Below are 18,525 nucleotides of genomic sequence, written 5' to 3'. Positions count from 1 at the left end.
TCCAGTACAGGTGGTATTTTAATTAGTTTTTTTGGCAAGAATAGCTAAGATAATTAGTAAAGAGGAAACGAAAAACAAGGGGAGCAAAACAAAACCCACACTCTCATTTCGAATGGCAAAGTAATATTTTCTTAGGGTTGGTGAAAGTAATCTATAACAAAAAGAAAGACAAAGAAAACAAAAATCAAAATGCACACATTGATCGTGAATAGGTATATCTTAATATACCTTATTAAGTTAAAACTTTTCTTAGGAGAGTTAGCACGTGGTAGCAAAAACATTAAAAACGAAATCTAAGAGACAAAACAGGAGTTCTCTACACCTAGCACATGAATTGTCGTGGATAACGCGCAAAAAGCAGCTTGATGTTCAAGACGTTTTTAAAAAACGAAGGACAGTACAACTAAGGTATGAATTCGTCTAGCATCCACCCAACAGACTGACCCTGCTATGGTGAACGCTGTACACTTGTACCCAGGTCCTCTCTGCTGATCATGTAGGAAAGGAGTTCTCCATATCCGCTCTTGTATCCAAGCAACCCTACCCCTGGATCCCATGGGGTTCCTACGACGAGACATTATAGCAATAGCACCTTATTACCTGTCTTTTGATGATCATCCAAAGGAGTTGCCAATCCTCTCCCTGGCATCCAAACAACCCCACCCCTGGACCCCATGGGGCTCCTATGACGAGAATGTGTTCTGATGATCATTCAAAGAAAGAGTTGCTCATCTTTTCCCCACTTTACGTGGCAACCCCACCCATGGACCCCAAGGAGTTTTTAAGACGAAACACAAACAGCTTAACGAATTCCTTTTATTATGCATTTTCAATTCAAATTATTTTTCAAGTTAGAAATGTTTGTAAATGTTGGAAGAAGAGTGAAGGTTGTACGTTCTGCCTAAACCAGAGAATATAATCATTCCTCATCAAAACATGAGGTGCTCATGTCAATATATTTCATCTTATTCTGACTTTCATCGCGAAATTTAATCCATTTGAAAAATATCATGATATTCAATTTACTGCCTGTAAAGTGACTTCAAATGAGCCGAACCTAATGACATCAAAGCAGACCGCCTTGTTATCTACCGTTTTAAATTAGGTTCGGCTCATGTGAGGTTTGACGTTTCACCTGAGCCCTAAGTACCTACTACTTTGTTTTATTTGCTGAGAAAAAAGTTTATCTAAAGTTCGTACACACGTAGCAAATGTGCGCGTTATGAAGGCCACCAATGAACTTATCGTTCCGTTTGTCCGCAGCTGAAAACGTCCGTAGGAGACTAGCCTGATTAGCCCGTGTTACTTGGTGGTCTGCGGTCTTCTTCTCAACACCGCTGACCGCCGAGCAACGCGGGCTCGTTGCTGATCAAACCACTGTAACGTTAATAATTTTGGGTTGTTGCAAGAAATGGTAGATAAGTAACTGTGATGTGGCAGTCCAAGAAAACTAGTAATACTAGTATTCGTAATGTCACGGATAGCATTATATCGTGTGTCCAAACATCGATATCACATATAAGAAACTAAGGATCTTTTGATGTTTTGGACCGTTTTCAAGAAATGACACTTAGTTGTACTCTACAATCGACGCCGAGTCCTGCGCGACGTAAATCGTGTTGTGTCAACTTCATCGTACCGTCACACATCTTTTTCATCGTACGTACGAACAAGTCTATACGACAAATCGAGCACGACATGTCGTAGGGTTGCGCAACATGTCGTATCTATTATATCACGATGTCTTGGTTTTCCTAGTATTTCAAAATAGCTTTCGCTGACAATTAATTACAATATTGTTGTAACTTGATAATCCCATTGGCGAACGTGGTTTGGATATCTTACACGATATTGCCGTGCTTTTATTTACTTTCATCAAATATTCTAATGTTTTTAGCAAGAAAGGTTTAGAATGAATTATCTATACTTCCAACGAACCAGTAGACGAACTAGTGTCATCAGGAGTTTTTTGACTACCCGTCTGGCTACCTGCTTGGCTGCCTGTCTGGCTTCCCCCTGATCCGTCCATGGATTCCATGTCTGAAGGTACGCGCAAATCATTCGGTTGATGCTCTGCTTCTCCTCCACGTGCGTAAAACAACTGCTGTTCTCTTTTCTCACGCGCAAACTCTTCCTCTAGACCCTGCGAAGTAAAATGCCGGCATATATTGATCTTGTCATACTAGGCTTTAGGAGTGGGTTGTGCGTCAATAGAGTTCAAAAGACGTAGTTGTTTCAATCGCTGGAGCGAAGAGAACCAGGTACGCCACGCAGCTATAAGTTCTCCTTGCGCGAGCGCCTTGTCTCTCGAATTACACACAAAGATATTGCTCATATACTCTACCAAGGTAGCCAATCATAACGTAGAATGAAAACCATGCATTCCATCTCGAGCCAACCAAGAGCAAACAACGAAGATCTGAATATACATAGACGTTATTAACAGCCCGTGTACACTGAATCAAGACCTACCTTCTTTCTTGGTCCAAGTTCAGCCTTCCATGCCATCATCTGTGCATTATGCTTGTCATCTCGTTCCTTTAACTTGAGGGTCTCGCTCTCCATCAACATGTGTCTCTTCTCATTCTATAGATTACATATCAAACTAAGTCAAGTGTATATGTTTTTGAGATTTTGTTTTCGGCTAGCAGGGTGCTGCCGCACAATAGTACTCGAGGAACGTACGCTACGGGGTATCATTGCACCCATCTCCAACATCTTCAACCCCTTTAAAGTCCCCATACCCCTCCTACACTCAACCATTATGAAATCATTATCAGACCAGACACCGAGGGTGGTCACTGCCAGGGTGTCTGTACGCTATATTTTACGAAGACTTCCGAGTCACGAAAAATAATATAATAAAACAAACATAAAGCACCCCTTCATTTGATTCTTTCGCAAACGACCGTCGTGTTTGCTGAAAACAGTACATTTTAGGTGCTCGTACTAAATCGCTCGAATGCGACGCTATGCATGCTGGGCCATGCTGGGTATAACTGCTCTCTCGTTCTCCACTAACGTACCTGTAATTGCTGCAGTTCTTTAAGAGCAGCTTCGGATGAATTCCTTAATTCTTCAGCTTCTAACTCTTGTCGAAGAACCATCTTTTCGCATTCAGAACGTGCTCTCTTGCGCTCTTCCTCTTCAAACTTAAAACACACGACACCATAAACGTCTTTTATAAATTTCCTTCTATGAACGACACTACACAGCTAAAGATACTCTTCAATGGGTTCTGTATACTCCCTCTCCTCTTCTAATCTCAACATTTTCAGGAAATCATTAAACAGCTAAGCGAGTAAAATTTAACATCTGCTTCAGGAGTAAGCCCCACCTCTCCCCTCTTCATTTCAAAATCTAAATGCGACCATTTTTTTAAAGCTACTTTTTTTTCCTTTTTTTTTTTCTTTTTTCTTTTTCCTTTTTAAAGCTACTACCATTCAGATTTTCCTCTCAGTTCTTAAATGATAATCGCTATTCGATTCCCAAGAAATAGTGAGTATTCTCGTGATGATGCTCGACTTCCACTCACCCCTCCCCCCAAAAAAATGTCAGTGACTACTTCGTGATATGTACCTCTCTCATTAGATCCTTTTCTTGTTCCAGAGAGACCTTCTTATCTCGTAGTATTTTACGGTAGTTCTGCGCCTTGACCTTGATCTCATTACGCTGTATTTTCGGCAGCCTCTTCCTTTCGATTTCGTGTCGACGTTTCATTTCGTCGTCTTGTAGTTTAGTTAAGTGTTGGTGTTGTTCTACTTCCTGGAAAATGACAGAAAAATGGTACTTGAGCATGTGATTAACGGTATAAAACATGCGTCGTTCCTTAGCGGAGACCAAAAAGAACATGGTCTTGGGAATGAATGAAAGCGTGCGAATTTTAGAGTACACGGCACTGAGCATGCGCATACTAGAGGTACGGTCATGACAACCCCATGGAGCCAATCACAGAGCAATCAGTTCTCATCCAATTAGAAAACTGGAAAAAAATACCCTGCCATCTTTAATACTTTGGGCCTGCCTTTCGAGGATCAAGCAGCTGTCATGTTGCGGACTACGACAATAAAAAGTTTTCTCCCGTTTGGGCGGTTTGCCTGGATGATCCGCGTACTAGGGCATATATATACTAGAGCAATAATGACAAGACACAACACTGTTTTCTTTCTCGTGGGTATAAATATAGCTGGCGAGCGAGATATTTTCTTATAGTATGAATTTCTCAGGCATAGCAACGGCGGAGCCAAGATTTTAAAAAGGGGGTTTCAAAATGGCTGCCATGCAGAAAAAGCTGGTAAGATTGGCTTCACAAAATGGTTGTTCCACTGTCATTCTACTGAGCGTAAAGAACATGATTGCCTTCACAAAATCTCACAAAGGAGGGTTCCATGGAATCCATAGAACTCCCCCTGGGTCCCTCACTGATGAGGTATTCTACTAAGTTATGTATGAGATGACTACTTGCACCAAGACTAACCTTCTGGTGTCTGCTTAACATCTGTGCTCTCTGAAGGAAGAACGTCTCCTTCAGCTGAGTCTTGGCGAGCTGATGTCGTTCATTCAGATGACGATATTCCATTTCCCATTTCTCAGACTCGTGGGCTAGATAGATTGTCAATTAATAATAATAATAATAAATAAAAATAATAATAAATAATAAATAAAAATGAATAATAATAACAATAACAATAAATAATAATAATAATGATAATAATAATATTAATAATAATAATTATTATTAATAATAATTATTAATTTATCATTACTTCACCTATCCATTTTCCTACTTTTCTATATATTTATTATAATTTCTTATTTTCCCATTCCCATTAATCCAGTTCTCATTTTCTATTTTTCTTCCATTTTTTTCTCATAGTAACGAATTATTATTACTTCAGCTACCATTTTGTAAATATAATCACCTCTTTTTTCTATTCCCATTAATTCATTTCCCATTATTTCATCCATTTCGAGTCTTGTGTATCTTAACACAGTGATACATACCTCTTTTTCTTTCATGTTTGGATTCCAGAAAATGCATTTCCATCTCAAACATTTTTTGTCTGTGCAAGTCGATCATTTGTTTGTAGAATTTCTCGAACTCTGTTTGTTGCATCGCTAAGAACTCGTGTTCCTGTAATATAATGATAGCATAATAATAGCATTAACGATAATGATGAGGGCGATGATGATGATGATGATAATGATGATGATAAGGGCCGTATGTTAGAAAAAGTACCATTTGTAAGTTAATACGTCTTATCCTTCTTGAAATAAAGTAATCATCATCATCATCACGATAAAGGCTGATGATCATGATGGTGATGACGACGACGATATTTGAGATGAAGGTGATGATAAAGATGGTGTTGATTATGATGGTGGAGATGTTATTTCCGTCACACGATATATTGTATTAATCAGTAGTTAGATGATTTATTCACCATTCAGATCCCCATTTGCTGAAAGCCTTGAAATATGATATTATCATGGCAACATAATTTACTAACCGCTTGACGATGCGACACATCTAGTTCATCTTTCTTTTTCTTCCACGTTTCTTTGCGCTGCGGTCGTGGCAGCTTTTCAATCTAATCAGGCAAGTTTTACAAGAAGAAAAAAATGTCAACATCTTGATCAGAATTACGATTTTTGAGCATCAAATTATACGAAAGTTCTTACGTCTTTCTTAGACTTCTTGCCCTCTTCCTTTAGGTTTTCTTTAAATTTTCTTAATTCTTTTTCCTGGATCAAATAAACACATCGTCAATAAAATACGGTTGCCTAGGAGAACTCAACTCCAAGTAACACCTTGTGATGAAGTATGTTGGTAACATAAGACTATGTGTAGCGCAGATCTGCGTTCCTTGACGTTTGAATACATCTTCATTTTACGCAATAGGACTTGAACGATTTCGTTTTCGTTTTCACTACACAAAAAAAAAAGTCGAGAGAGAGAGAGAGAGAGAGAGAGAGAGAGAGAGAGAGAGAGAGAGAGAGAGAGAGAGAGAGAGAGAGAGAGAGAGAAAAGATTGCGGGTATAGATACCTGATCTTGAAGATATAGAAATATAAATAAGTTAAAGTGCTTGAGAACGAGGTTATTCCGGGCAAAAGCCCGGAAGGGATTAAATTCGGAAAAATTAATTTCCGACATATTCTCATACCTGATCTTGTTTCATTTTCCTTGACGAAGCCCTCAAGTCTGCATTCTGTGTCAGCTCTAGTTTCTCGATTTCTCTTTTCTGGTTTCTACTAAGGTTATCTAAGTCACCTTCATACTTTTTCTCGATGTCCTAATGTATGAATAATAACAGTTAGTGATGACATGGTATGTTTTCAACCAACTATAGTCCAAAATTTATTCAACGATGCAAGTGGCGCGACAAGAGTAAGCCAATTGGTAGGGGTGAGCACACGCGTTTTGGCACGAAAATTGCCGCCAAAACAACAGGTAGCCCAACAAAATAGGAAAATTTACAACTTTTAATCGAACTCGGTTTTAGGGGAGAATGGGGGTGGTTGCCGTACCTGGATCTCTTGTTCGAAGCGCTGCTCCTGAGCCTCCCACTGTCTTCGTATTTTGGACATCAGCTCCATACCTTGTTTCTGTTCCTGACGTTGAAAGACCTTCATATCACGAAGGTTCATCTTCCTGTTGGGATATCAGACGAAAAACAAGTTGAAGCTTATTGGAATATGCATAGTAACAAAGCATTAAGTAGGAAGATCCCTTTGGGACTAAAGGAATCATGAATGGTGTACTAGTAGTGTTTCATCCCTCCGCAAAACTTAACTCGCTAAATTTCAATTCAATCCGTGTTTTAGTACATGCTCTGACTTAGATAAGCCCAGATATCGTTTCAGGGTTACAAAAAAATTCGAAGGTTTGAAGGAACCACTGGAAGATGAACAAAGCGACAGGCAATTATAGAGGCTACGCTTCAAGGCAAGTAAATGAGAAATACAATAGAAATGGGAAAGGGATGGGAAAGGGAGGAGAAGGAAGAATAATGGAAGAGACGTGTAACGTACCGTTGTTGCTGCTCTTTGATTAGTGCATTCTTAAAGTCCTCGCCACTAACGTCTACCACTCTTGATGTTGTCTCTGTCACTATTTTACCATCTTCTGTAGCAAATTTACGTGTTCGTTTGAGGGTCTTGAAATGTTTTTCTCCCTGGAGAATATCACATGTATAAATGAAAGTTAAAAACATAACAAAGACAAGACGTTGGGTAGAGCGATAGGTAGCCTGTGTCACTATGCAGGCTAAGAGATCTCTGAAATTCAGAAGTCACACATACACGTATGACCCAACACCAGAGAACCTCAATAGACCTTATTCGCGGCGTGACAATGTTTTTCCAATTCAGCGTGACAAACCTCTGGGGGAATGAAGAGCTATTGTTTTGAAACTCGTAGGGATATCATCGTTATTCCTTTCGTATCCTTTGGGATACTCATGAATTTTTCGAAAAGTTAAAACAAAAGAAAATGAATCCCCTGGAGGTTCGTCATGATGAATTGGGAAAACATTGTCACACTAAGAATAAAGTCTATTCAAATGCTGGCAAAACATGGGGGAAATGTAGCAGTAGCAATAAAGAAAGAGGAAGGAAAGTAAAGCCAAACGAAATGGTAGTAAGAAAAGGAACTTAAATTCTGCATGTGGGTAGAATTAAAAGCAAGGCATAGAGACAAAAAGCTTTCTATTCCTACCGTTTTCTCCGCGTCTCCCTCCTTCTTCGGTACAGTCTGTTTGCTAAGCTCAGCAGCCAGAATGGCTCCATTGGTTAACTTCTTTCCATCAGTTGTTGACTCATCAGTAATTTTCTTGTTATCTTTATTCTCTATTGGAACATCACCATCATCCGTGTATATAGCAAATTCCTTCAGTTGACCTCCTTGGGTGGTTTCTGGCTCTTTTTCGTTTTCCTTCTCTTGTGTCTTATTATCTTCTTTATTTTCTTTATCTCCACCTTCATCAAACAATATTGGAATTTCCTTCATACCGTCTTTGTTTAACTGCTCCTCTTTCTTTTCCTCTACATTTTCCTTCTCTTCTTTCTTTTCTTCTTCACCTTCATTTGTTTTTGTTGCATCTTCTTCAGGTTGGGAAGCTTCTTCTGGTTCCTTCGCAGGTTCAGCTTCCTTTTCTTGTTCAGCTTCCTTGTCTTTCTCCTCTTCCTTCTCTTCTTCTACTGGTTCTTTAGGCTTCTCTTCAGTTTCCATTTCATCTAGAATGTTATCTAATCGTGAGGAGTACTTATCATCTGGGCCTTTCTCCTCTTCTTTCTCGTCCTTCTTCTCTGTTGTTTCTTTTTTCTCTTCACTTATTTCTGGTTCTTTCTCTTTCTTGCTTTCCTCAGGTTCTTTCACTTCAGGTATTTCTTTCTTTTCCTCATTATCTACAGCTTTTTCCTCTTCTGTCTTTGAAGTTTCCTCAGGTTTATTTTTGTCCTTTGATATATCTTCAGCATCTTGTTCTGGCTTTGAAACTTCCTCTGTGCTTTCACCTTCTTTTGAAACATCTTCTGTGCCTTCGGCTTTCTTATCATCATCTTTGACTTTTTCCTCTTCTTTCTTTGGTTCTTTTTCTTCTTCTGCTTTTTTGTTCTTGAAAACTTCATCTTCACTTTCTTTCTTTTCCTCGTTCTCTTTTTCTTTCTCGTTTTCCTTTTCTTTATCAGAATCCTTCTCTTCATTCAGTAGATACTCAAATGAGCCAGAACTCTTTAGTCGTTCATTATCTTTCTCCTGTTGGAAAAAACAAGAGCCACTGAATGAAATCATTTAAAAAATAAGGAAAATAAATAAATAAAAAAAAGGAAAAAGGAAAAGGAAGGATATAGAAGGAAATATTTCACTGATGGCATAGCATGATGGCATCGCATCATGCAATTTTAGCACATATGTAGAATTACAAATCAATATATGAGGATTTGCTAGTGTTTAAAGATAGTTTAGTTACCTCTGTGTCTTCAGGAAGATCTTCAATTTCTTCAATAACTTCAGCTTTGGCTTCGTTGTAGAGATCTTTAAGAGTTTTGACATCAACACCATTCACCAAAAATGGATGCTGCAATGAATGAAAAATTGGGTCAAATATCAGATAACCATAGAACGAAAGAAGTAAACCTCTCCCTGTACGAGGGCTGGTATGGGGAAGTTTATGGAAGTATATTACACCTTATTGATGTAAAAACTAGGGGACTGGGATCTCAGGCACTTCACTACAGTAGTAGAGTATGGATCATTTACTGAATACCAGCAAAACCACCACTGAATAAGTAAACCTCTCTAATGAATACAGCTCCACAGATACAGAGCTCCCATAGGCCTTTTCTGAGTTTGATAAACTGGATGCATTGTGGTCTAGATTGGGTACAAACAACACCATATTAGGCATTATGTTTGTACCGATGCTAGACCACGATGCACCATGTTCCTTATCTCAAAAAAGGTATATGGTTTAGTGGAATCTATAGGAGTATATGATTTATTGTTCGGAAAGCTTATGGACATGGAGTGGGCATTTTAAGATTAATTCCCCTTCAATCATTCTGAAAGCAACTCTAATGTAATTTTAAATGTTTGTTTTAGAGGTGTAGCAAAATCATCAGGAGTAATCAAATATTAAAAAAATATGTGGCCGAGAACTTTACTGTGCCAAAGTTGTCATCTATGATCAACAGGTATTTATAGAGTGCTGCATGAAAGGTGAGGTTTGATTGAATAGATTTATTATTAATCTCTTTTTCGCTGACCTTTAATAGTTCTGCAGCAGTGGACCTCATTTCTGGGCTCTTTACCACACAACACGCAAGGAAATCTTGTAGATCTTTTGACCTAATTAAACGATATAAAATGTCTTAGACGACCTATCAGGTTGTTACACTGTTGTTACACTTGCAGGCTGCTATCAATAGACATCATTTCTAGTCTTGTGTGAAATTTGTACCAACTAAATGGTAATGATTCCAATAAAAATGTTATGTTTGAGAGGGCAGCTTGTTTAACCTTCACTAAAGACTATGGTGATGAGATTTATTCAGATTACAGATCCTGATTAATATGCAATGAAAATATATTACAGTATTTTTAATAAAATCCCCTCTAAAGCATATTCAATCATCTTCTCTTAGACTGTTTATGGAAGTCAACCCTGTGATGACCTTAGTTTACAGGTCAATAGACCGTTTTCTCAAGGTTGCGAGCACATCTAAGTAAAATTAAGAAGCCAGTTTTATAGTTCAATAGGAGAATAATGGATTCATAGAAATATATGATTAAATTCTCACTATAAGGTCCTGTCCTGGTATCGTTAGGTTCCTTAAATTTGGATGCACACGCAACCTTGAGAAAACTGTCTATTAAGATGCCTTCTGGACATTATTGCAGATATCAACTAAACGCGCAATATTAGCTTACCATTTGTTGCTATTGTCAAGGGTTGGAGGATCAGCTTTTGGGATCTTGAATAGAACTCTCATGGGATGCATAGCATGATAAGGTGGGACCATCTGAGCAAGCTCAATAATAGTAACACCAGCCGACCATATATCAGCCTGTTAAGTGCACAAGAAACATGTTATTAAAGTATTCTAACAGTGATATCAGAATTTGAAGATTCTTGGACATAGCTTAAAACCAAATTTACATGTTTCAAGCATTATTGTTATAATCATTGTTGAAGAAATAGAAAACGCGCGTGCTGTGTGCTGTCATAAAGCATGCAGGGGTTGGCATAACATGAGAGAAGTGTTAGGAGAAGCACGACGCGTAGCAGAGTGCTTCTGGACACTTCTTGAGTGTTCTGCCAATCCCCAAGTGCTTTATGACTCAACACAGCACAGCAAGCAAGTTTTTTATTTCTTTTATAAAATACAAATTACAATAATAGATAGGAATGACGCAACGGAAAGTGCGTGCGCATGCAATGTGCTCTCATAAAGCACGCGCTCCAAACCAATTAGAACGCGACATTCATAACAGTTATTTTATAATATGCCATAATAATACAGTAGAATTGTTTAACTTGGGCATAATGTTTTCCCAATTCAGACCATGTGTCATTCTCTTGAGAATAAGATGCCTTAGCTTGTTTGAGTTGTATCCATATTCATGTGTCTTCTCATGCACAACCATCAAACAAAGAAATGATGCTTTAGGAAATGACACATAGTCTAAAATGTCGGGGGGAGGGGGGGGGGGGGGGAGAAATATGCCAAAGGTTCAGAGGTCTATTAAAACCTTATACCTTATAATCATATGGGTCATCTTTACAGGTCTCCGTGACAACAACCTCAGGAGCCATCCAATAAGGTGTGCCTATAAATGTCGATCTTCTTTGCAGTGTTTTCTTGTTCTTTGCCGATACACCAAAATCAGCTGAAAACAACCAGACACACAGAAGAATCAGTTCCTACTCAATCAACCTCTGAGTTGATCTAGGGCAAGGCACAGCTAACTCATGCATCAAAATGGAATTGGAGGAAACCTGGAGAACCCAGAAAAAAAGCGGCAAATCAAGGGAGACATCTAACAAGCTCAATTGTGACGTTGAGTCCTGGAATTGAACACCAGAACCCAGAGGAGAGAGGCAAGTGCACTATGTTTAACCCTACCCTTTATTCTTCAAAATCAAGGAATTAGAAACTGTTTACGACTTGAAAAAGATAGTTCAAATGATAGTTCAAAGAGAGCAGACTATAGCATACCCAACTTAATGTTTCCATCGCTAGCAAGTAAAAGGTTCCCAGCTTTCAAATCTCTGTGGATGATTTTATTGCTATGAAGAATATTTAAGCCCTTGAACAAAAATGAAATAAGAATCAAACTTGCTATGGGGAAGAAAGAAAAAAAAGTTATTTCAGAAAATATGCTGATGACAGTTATGACAGGAGGCTGGGGCAGGAACAATGGAGTCTTCCAATGTAAATTATACAGTTCTTGCCAATAGAGGTTTTGCACCATCATGTGACAGCAGCCATAACATGAAGCCGTAACAGGTCTAATCTGATTTACATGAGAAAGAATTCAGTTTTACAGGGGGTAATGACTCTTTTTGATCATGCCTCTGGTCATGGCTGCCATCACATGATGGTGCAAAGCCTCTATATAAAGTAGATTACACATGATTGTGAAATGGTCACATGATATATACATATATATATATATATATATATCCTCTTTACCAAACACAGCACACAAGGTCGTTTATTTACTCAGTCAATAGAAAATTATGCTTGGACACTGAGCTGTATCACAGTCATGCATGGCACAGCCTTTCTATAAATGAGCTTTTCTCTTCAAATGATAACCTAAACATGTACTAGTTTGATATCCTTACCTCGAAAAGTTGATAACATACGGCTTTAATTTCAGGCTCAGTCAACCCTCTTTCAATTTCTGAAAAAAATTATTATTATTTGAAACGCAATATTTTAAAACAAGATTATGTGGGGATGCTCGTATTATATTTTAGGAGCTAATTCATATAATCATTTTAGTGAGCCCTGAAACAACCTTTGACTTGATCTTAAATACTTTCAAGGGGTTAGTTCTCTTTTGCTCAGCCTTGACCTCTGACCAAAATCTGTGGAATTTTAATCAACTGGTATGTTCTGTACTATGTATATTTTCACATGATTGAGGCTAAGGCTGAGCGAAGGCCAACTCGAAAGAGAAGTATGAAAACCTGGACATATGCATATTGCGGTGATGAGACATAAATGAGCGCAATACCCAAGGTGAGGGGCATCAGCGTACAACTGCTACATCATCTTTTATTCTAATATTCAAAAATTCATTAATACTTCATGAAGGAAACACAATAGAAATCATGACCATGAAGGTGGTTTTATATCTGATATAGATTCGTCTTCATTTGCATAAACTTTAACTTGGATTTTCTCTATCAAACTTGGTTCATTTCGTAAAAAATTCAGTACAATATGAGAACATACATCATCAGTTTTTGAAGCCGTTCAATAAACTCGCAGATCGTGTTTTATCAGGTGTTTTTAAATCCTGATAAAACCCTCCTGCAAATTAATTAAACAGTACTTATCATAATTACCTAACATGAGGTCATCAAGAGCTCCTCCTGCACAAAACTCTAGCATCATCTGCAGAAAACACAATAATTAAAACACTAACTCTAAATTACTTGAATAAATTTTTGTATAGTCTTGCACACAAGGTAGCGCATAGAGTTGGCCAAGCTTATTTGGGTATAAATTTAAGGTATCAGAGTACCCCAAAATTGCTCAAAAGTATCAATTTTTACATTTTTACATTTTGTGATAAAATATATAATATTCTTTGATTTTCCCCCAAAAAAATTTCCATAGTGATTCCTAATAGCAAGTAATAAAAAAAAACGGTTTGTGTCAACAAAGGCGCTTCCGCTGAGCAGTCAGAAACATTTTTGCGTTTTTCTCGGAAGTGATTTTGCATTCAGTTACCCGTATATTTTGAGTCCGATGTCAAAGGGAATTTGACCGATTTAACTGAAATTTTGAGGAAGTCATCTTGGATAGTCTGTTGTTCTTCAAAAGTGTGTCTCCGATTTTTTATGTTTTGCTTATTTTCAAAGTTATCGTGGATTTTGGCTTGGATACATGCAGCTGTTATATCAGCGTCATAAGAGCGTATAAAAAAGCAACGGGGCAACTAATCAAAAATCGGAGACACACTTTTGACAAGTGATGTCTTGTAATCTTGGAAAGGTAATAAGCATTGGTTTCTGATCATTACCGGCTGTCATCAAACTCCATGAAGATGCCACAGTGAAAATTTGAATAATTCACTCTAACTTAAAAGGATAAATGTATTTTACAAAAAGGAAAAAAGTAATAGTTTCTACATTTATGCAGCTTTCAGAAAATGTATACTTTGTTGAGGTTTTGATTAAAAGGTTTTGTGCTATTAAGAGTTGAATGCACAATGGTCACTAGGGGTACCCTGATATCTTAAACTTCACTTTTTGCATAGTTAATAGTGCGTAATGGTTTGGAAACTCCATAGATCAAAGCTATTGTTTTGTGTTTGAAGTTGAATCGTACCATCACATGATATACTGACCCTGCACAATGGAGCAAAGCAAGTATGGCTGAAAATACTCTTTTCCTTATTATTTTCATGTATGAACATTTTGAAAGTGAAAACTTTCATTAGATGACCAAAAACCATGCGGATAAATATTTCCACGCAGATACAGTTAAGTTACTAGGTGAAATAAGAAAGCATCAAAAAGGGCAATTTCCTTTTCAACAAACAATTAATATTAATCATATAGGATTAATTAAATAATAACTATCTTAGATTGATTTTTTAGGGGAAAAAACTTCTATATTCCCTACATTCAAACTGCTCTGGCACCTATGTGGCATAGGCTTAGACCAGTGCACAATCTAGAATTCAATAATCACTTACCCACAGCTTGTTATCATAGTAGTATGTGTGATGAAGTCCTACTATATGCTTGTGTTTTACTTCACTTAAGATATCAATTTCCACCATAAAATCTTCTAGTTCATTTTCATCATTAACGTCAATAATCTTAGCTGCCGCAAGTATGTTTTCTGTTTTATGTTGGGCCTGGGAATCAATAAACTTAGTTAATAACAACAACAATAATAATAACTTTATTTCTTAAAAAACACATTTCTAAAACTCAATGCTTTTTACAATATAAAGTGAAAATTATAAAAGCAGAAAAAGAAAATAAAACTAATGAAATATATGTAATCCAATATAAATACATAACTAAAAAAGAAAATGGAAATAGCGAAAAACATGAATTTACATAAGAAGTGTAAATGCCATCTAGAGTAACACTGACTATATTATTGATAAACAAGTTAAATAAATATGTCTTCATCTTTGTTTTAAATATGCTGATGTTATCCGATAATTTCAAGTCCTCTGGTAAGGAGTTCGAGGTTTTAGGAATAATAATAATATTATCAATAAGTCCTTAAAACTGTATAATCAATAACAAAAAATACTGACAAAATGTACCATAGAAAACCTAAAAAAGTATAGGTTGTTATCGGGGGCCGTAAATTAAAAAAACTGTAAAAGGTTATTGGGTTTCTGTCTTGAAACAAAGTTATTGTATTGTTATTTGTTTAAATTTTAAAATACATGTTAACCATCTACATGTAAGTTTTTCATGAATATTTCATGCTTAATAGCCCCTAACATTAAGATATCTAAAAATACAAAAAAATAGCCAACAACTTTGTGAATTATTGCAATCGTTCTTAAAGACAAATCATCATGGAATTTTTTTTATTGTATTTATCATTGAAAATTTTTTTGTGGCTAAGCCTGAAATACATTCTAATATGCATTGCTTATTCCTATGCATCAGTAACCTTAAGTTTTGATATTGCAACCACAAAAATTTGCTTTCAGAATCAGAGAATTCAAACACCATTATAGACAAGATTATGAAAATATTCATCTAGAATATATGTTATTATCTGGAAAGAGTTATCTGGAATAAGTCTCTATAAAAAGAGAGAGTTAGAGGAAATAAGATCCATCATTGTCCTAATTTATGCACTATTGAAGTCAAGATCCAAACACATGTATATCAGTTTATATAAAGATCTGATGAATGAAATGCATATATCTTTGAGAAATTAACAACATTGATAATATCGACCTGAATCTATTTGGTTAAGTAGTTCTATAAGGCAGTATTAAAATACATCACTTTATTATCAGTAGTCAACTCTTTAATAATTGAAAATTGAAAACAAAATATTGTTTAGTATGGTGATTGAGCTTCTGGAGAGATCTTTTTTACTGGATGAGGAAGCAAATAAAATGATTGTAATTCAGGTTTATGTTGTAGTTATTTAAAGATGAGTAAGACCAGATAATACTTTTCAAGCAAAACATGAATGCAATTGAATGCCAGTGATCAAATGAAGTGATCCTGGCTTAAAGATTCGTTGCAGCAGAGAAAAATAATGCCATTAATTTTTGTATTTGCATTAGCGAAATTGATCCTTGATACAATAATTAATTTCTGTATAGTTTCAAACTTTGAATATATATATATTTATATTGTGCAAAGAGAATGTTGACTTCTCTAATCAACCAATTAGAAATAATTTATTTTGCCTTCTGAATGATAGTGTACCGAGCTATGTCATTGATTCTTTAATCCACCTAAAGTCATAGGGGAATTATTTTAACACCTAGTAATGCACTAACAAGGCGATCTAATGTTACTGTTAGGATACGAAAGTGACCAAAGGCTATAATATCTGAAAATATTTAAAAATATTCTAATAAATTGATATTTTTTCAGCTGTAAGGAAGGATAGACGTAGAAATGGAAATTTGAATAGTACTACAAGCACCACCTTGTCCTGCTGGGTCGAGAAAAAACCTCGGTTAGAATTCGAGTCAAAACAAATGCTCCATACATATGTCGGGTACAAGGGTATGAACTCCGGGTGTCGTAAGGGTTGTAGATTGGTAATAAAGAGTCATTCATTCAGTCAAAAGACTTATTCCTGCGAATCAGGCTGATGAATGATGACACATTTTGTAATGATAGTTGGTGTAAAACGCCGATTCAGATCTAATAGTGAAGCTAAAGATTATCAGCTAGGATGACATCTGCTAGAACTAGGAGATCGAAAATAGTATGCTGAATTACAATTGGCCGGTGAAGGAATTAAGTGTTATCTTGACGGCATTTAAGAGGGCTCAATGGGATGAATAGATTTTTGAAAAAGAGTCCAACTTATTTTGATTTCTGTTCAATCTTTTGAACGATGATTGATGTTCTGGGAAAGACGAGAATCATGAATCTCGTATTCGTAAGTTGAGAATGTCTTGACATTATTTGAGTGTGTACTTATTATATGCTTAATAAAACCACAACTCACCAATCTGGAGTGTACACAACACTAAAAAGCTTTGGTTCTTCAACCATTATGAGACAAAATCGAGCCTTATCGTATACACTCGAGCTACGAAATGTGAAAATGCTCTTGAGTAATACACCTTAGCAATATTGCGATTTCTATTCTATTTACCTTGTAAACTTTACCAAAACTGCCATCTCCGAGTTCTCCAACGATTTCCCATACTGAATGAGGATCCACATCTTTGATTATATAAGAGAATTCTTTCTTCTTCTTTACTTTCATAAAAGGAAAGAGTTGTTTAAAGAACGACATGTTTTTGCTTCGACCATATACGTCGAGTACAGCGTCTCAAACGACACAAACTAAGGGCTCAAAAACCGCCTATTACGGCGTAGGGAAACACCTTCAGTGTCCTTGGGGACTCTAGACAAAGTATATGTGGAAAACCTATGGTTTAAAAGGAGATTTCATTGGTAAAACCGAATGAAACAACTCCTCAAACAAACTCTCTGTTTCTTCTTCGAGCCTTGAAATTCCTGGTGTAGTGACGTCACATACAGGCTCAGACCCCTCTCGTATTCGAGAACGTTACGAGTCTTTCGTTATTCCGTTCGTGACTTTCGTGATCACCGTTTCGTCACGGGATACATGTATCCCAATAAAATTTTACTGAAAAAATATATCGTTAACGAAAAATCCATCCATTTTTACCAAGTACTCTCATTATGTCTCTTTTTGAAATATTCGAAACGGAAAATACATCAAAAGTAAAAGCAAAACATTAAAATGAATGAAATTGTGGAAAATGAATTCATGCCAGATGTTAGATATTTTTTTGTTCCGTTACGTGCCTGTTTGGAGTGTTCGTACGTGTATTACTAGTATTTCCGTGAGAAGATGCGAAGTGAAGTGTCTAGATCTACTAGTCATTGGCAAGACATGTGTCGTCATCTGTCAATTGTTGTCGGAAGTGACGTCATTAAATATTTCAATTTTTTTAGATAAAACTGCCTGAAATTCCAATAAACTACGCGATTCATGCGTTGCTGTTTTTATGCTGTTTATGTTATTTTTGAACAACTCATTTTCACTCAGATTAAAATTAAGCGATTATATATGCTGATAAAAGATCAATAATAGATCTTTCCCTTATTCGCTTGCCCCGAAACAATGATTTGAAGTCGAGACTGGGCTATATTGGACAGGGGTGCCTTGCTTCTCGTTTTAAGAGCTACTCTTCAGTTGTATGCCCTCGGAGACTAGTGTAGGCGTCGCCCTCTCGATACTGTTTTGATAGTTTTCCAGAAATTCATAAAATTATTAGACAAAAAAATTTATATCAATGAAAGGATGTTGGGAAAGTAATCCACATATAATTAAAATATATTAGTATAGATACACAGGTGAATATTGAAAATCTCGCGCGCTGATTGGTCGAGAACTGAGGTTATCACACGATAATCACCTCCAGCGATAAACCAAAATGACGGCCAGCCGCTTTGTTGCTGTTACCTAATTTTAAATGTGTCTTTCTTTTTTCTTTTGCTTTTTTTGAAAGAATCACCTGTGTATTTATACTAAAACAATTATTCACCTCAGTCTCAGTGAATATCGTTTCGATTAT

At 36.6% G+C, this 18,525-nt stretch overlaps 1 protein-coding gene across 1 annotated transcript; it reads right to left on the bottom strand.

Moving 5' to 3' along the window:
* Window positions 1-802: 802 nt before the first annotated feature.
* On the bottom strand, window positions 803-17,447 carry LOC116304580 (serine/threonine-protein kinase 10). Its single transcript, XM_089028142.1, has 21 exons — window positions 17,070-17,447; window positions 14,440-14,604; window positions 13,082-13,130; window positions 12,353-12,411; window positions 11,721-11,811; window positions 11,261-11,391; window positions 10,432-10,568; window positions 9,768-9,849; window positions 8,972-9,079; window positions 7,720-8,757; window positions 7,035-7,177; window positions 6,531-6,654; window positions 6,167-6,295; window positions 5,683-5,745; window positions 5,511-5,591; window positions 5,005-5,134; window positions 4,478-4,602; window positions 3,580-3,765; window positions 3,027-3,152; window positions 2,473-2,586; window positions 803-2,143 (listed from the first exon to the last, which is right to left on the bottom strand). The coding sequence occupies exons 1-21, from the start codon at window positions 17,211-17,213 to the stop codon at window positions 1,922-1,924; spliced, it is 3,447 nt and encodes a 1,148-aa protein (XP_088884268.1). The 5' UTR covers window positions 17,214-17,447; the 3' UTR covers window positions 803-1,921.
* Between the last annotated feature and the right edge of the window lie 1,078 nt (window positions 17,448-18,525).

Source organism: Actinia tenebrosa, unplaced genomic scaffold, assembly GCF_029948245.1.
Source record: "Actinia tenebrosa isolate PJP-AT-01 unplaced genomic scaffold, QUT_ActTen_1.0 PGA_scaffold12__29_contigs__length_12842862, whole genome shotgun sequence".
NCBI lineage: Eukaryota > Metazoa > Cnidaria > Anthozoa > Actiniaria > Actiniidae > Actinia > Actinia tenebrosa.
Note: the sequence above shows the minus strand (reverse complement) of the source record. Positions and strands in the feature narration are given on the sequence as shown.

Coding starts and splice junctions, on each gene's coding strand:
- LOC116304580 (XM_089028142.1), bottom strand. CDS start 17,213: ATGTCGTTCTTTAAACAACTCTTTCCTTTTATGAAAGTAAAGAAGAAG. Junction 13,131..14,439: donor ACTATGATAACAAGCTGTGG/GTAAGTGATTAT, acceptor TGTTTTCTGCAG/ATGATGCTAGAGTTTTGTGC. Junction 11,812..12,352: donor TATGTTATCAACTTTTCGAG/GTAAGGATATCA, acceptor TTTTTGTTCAAG/GGCTTAAATATTCTTCATAG.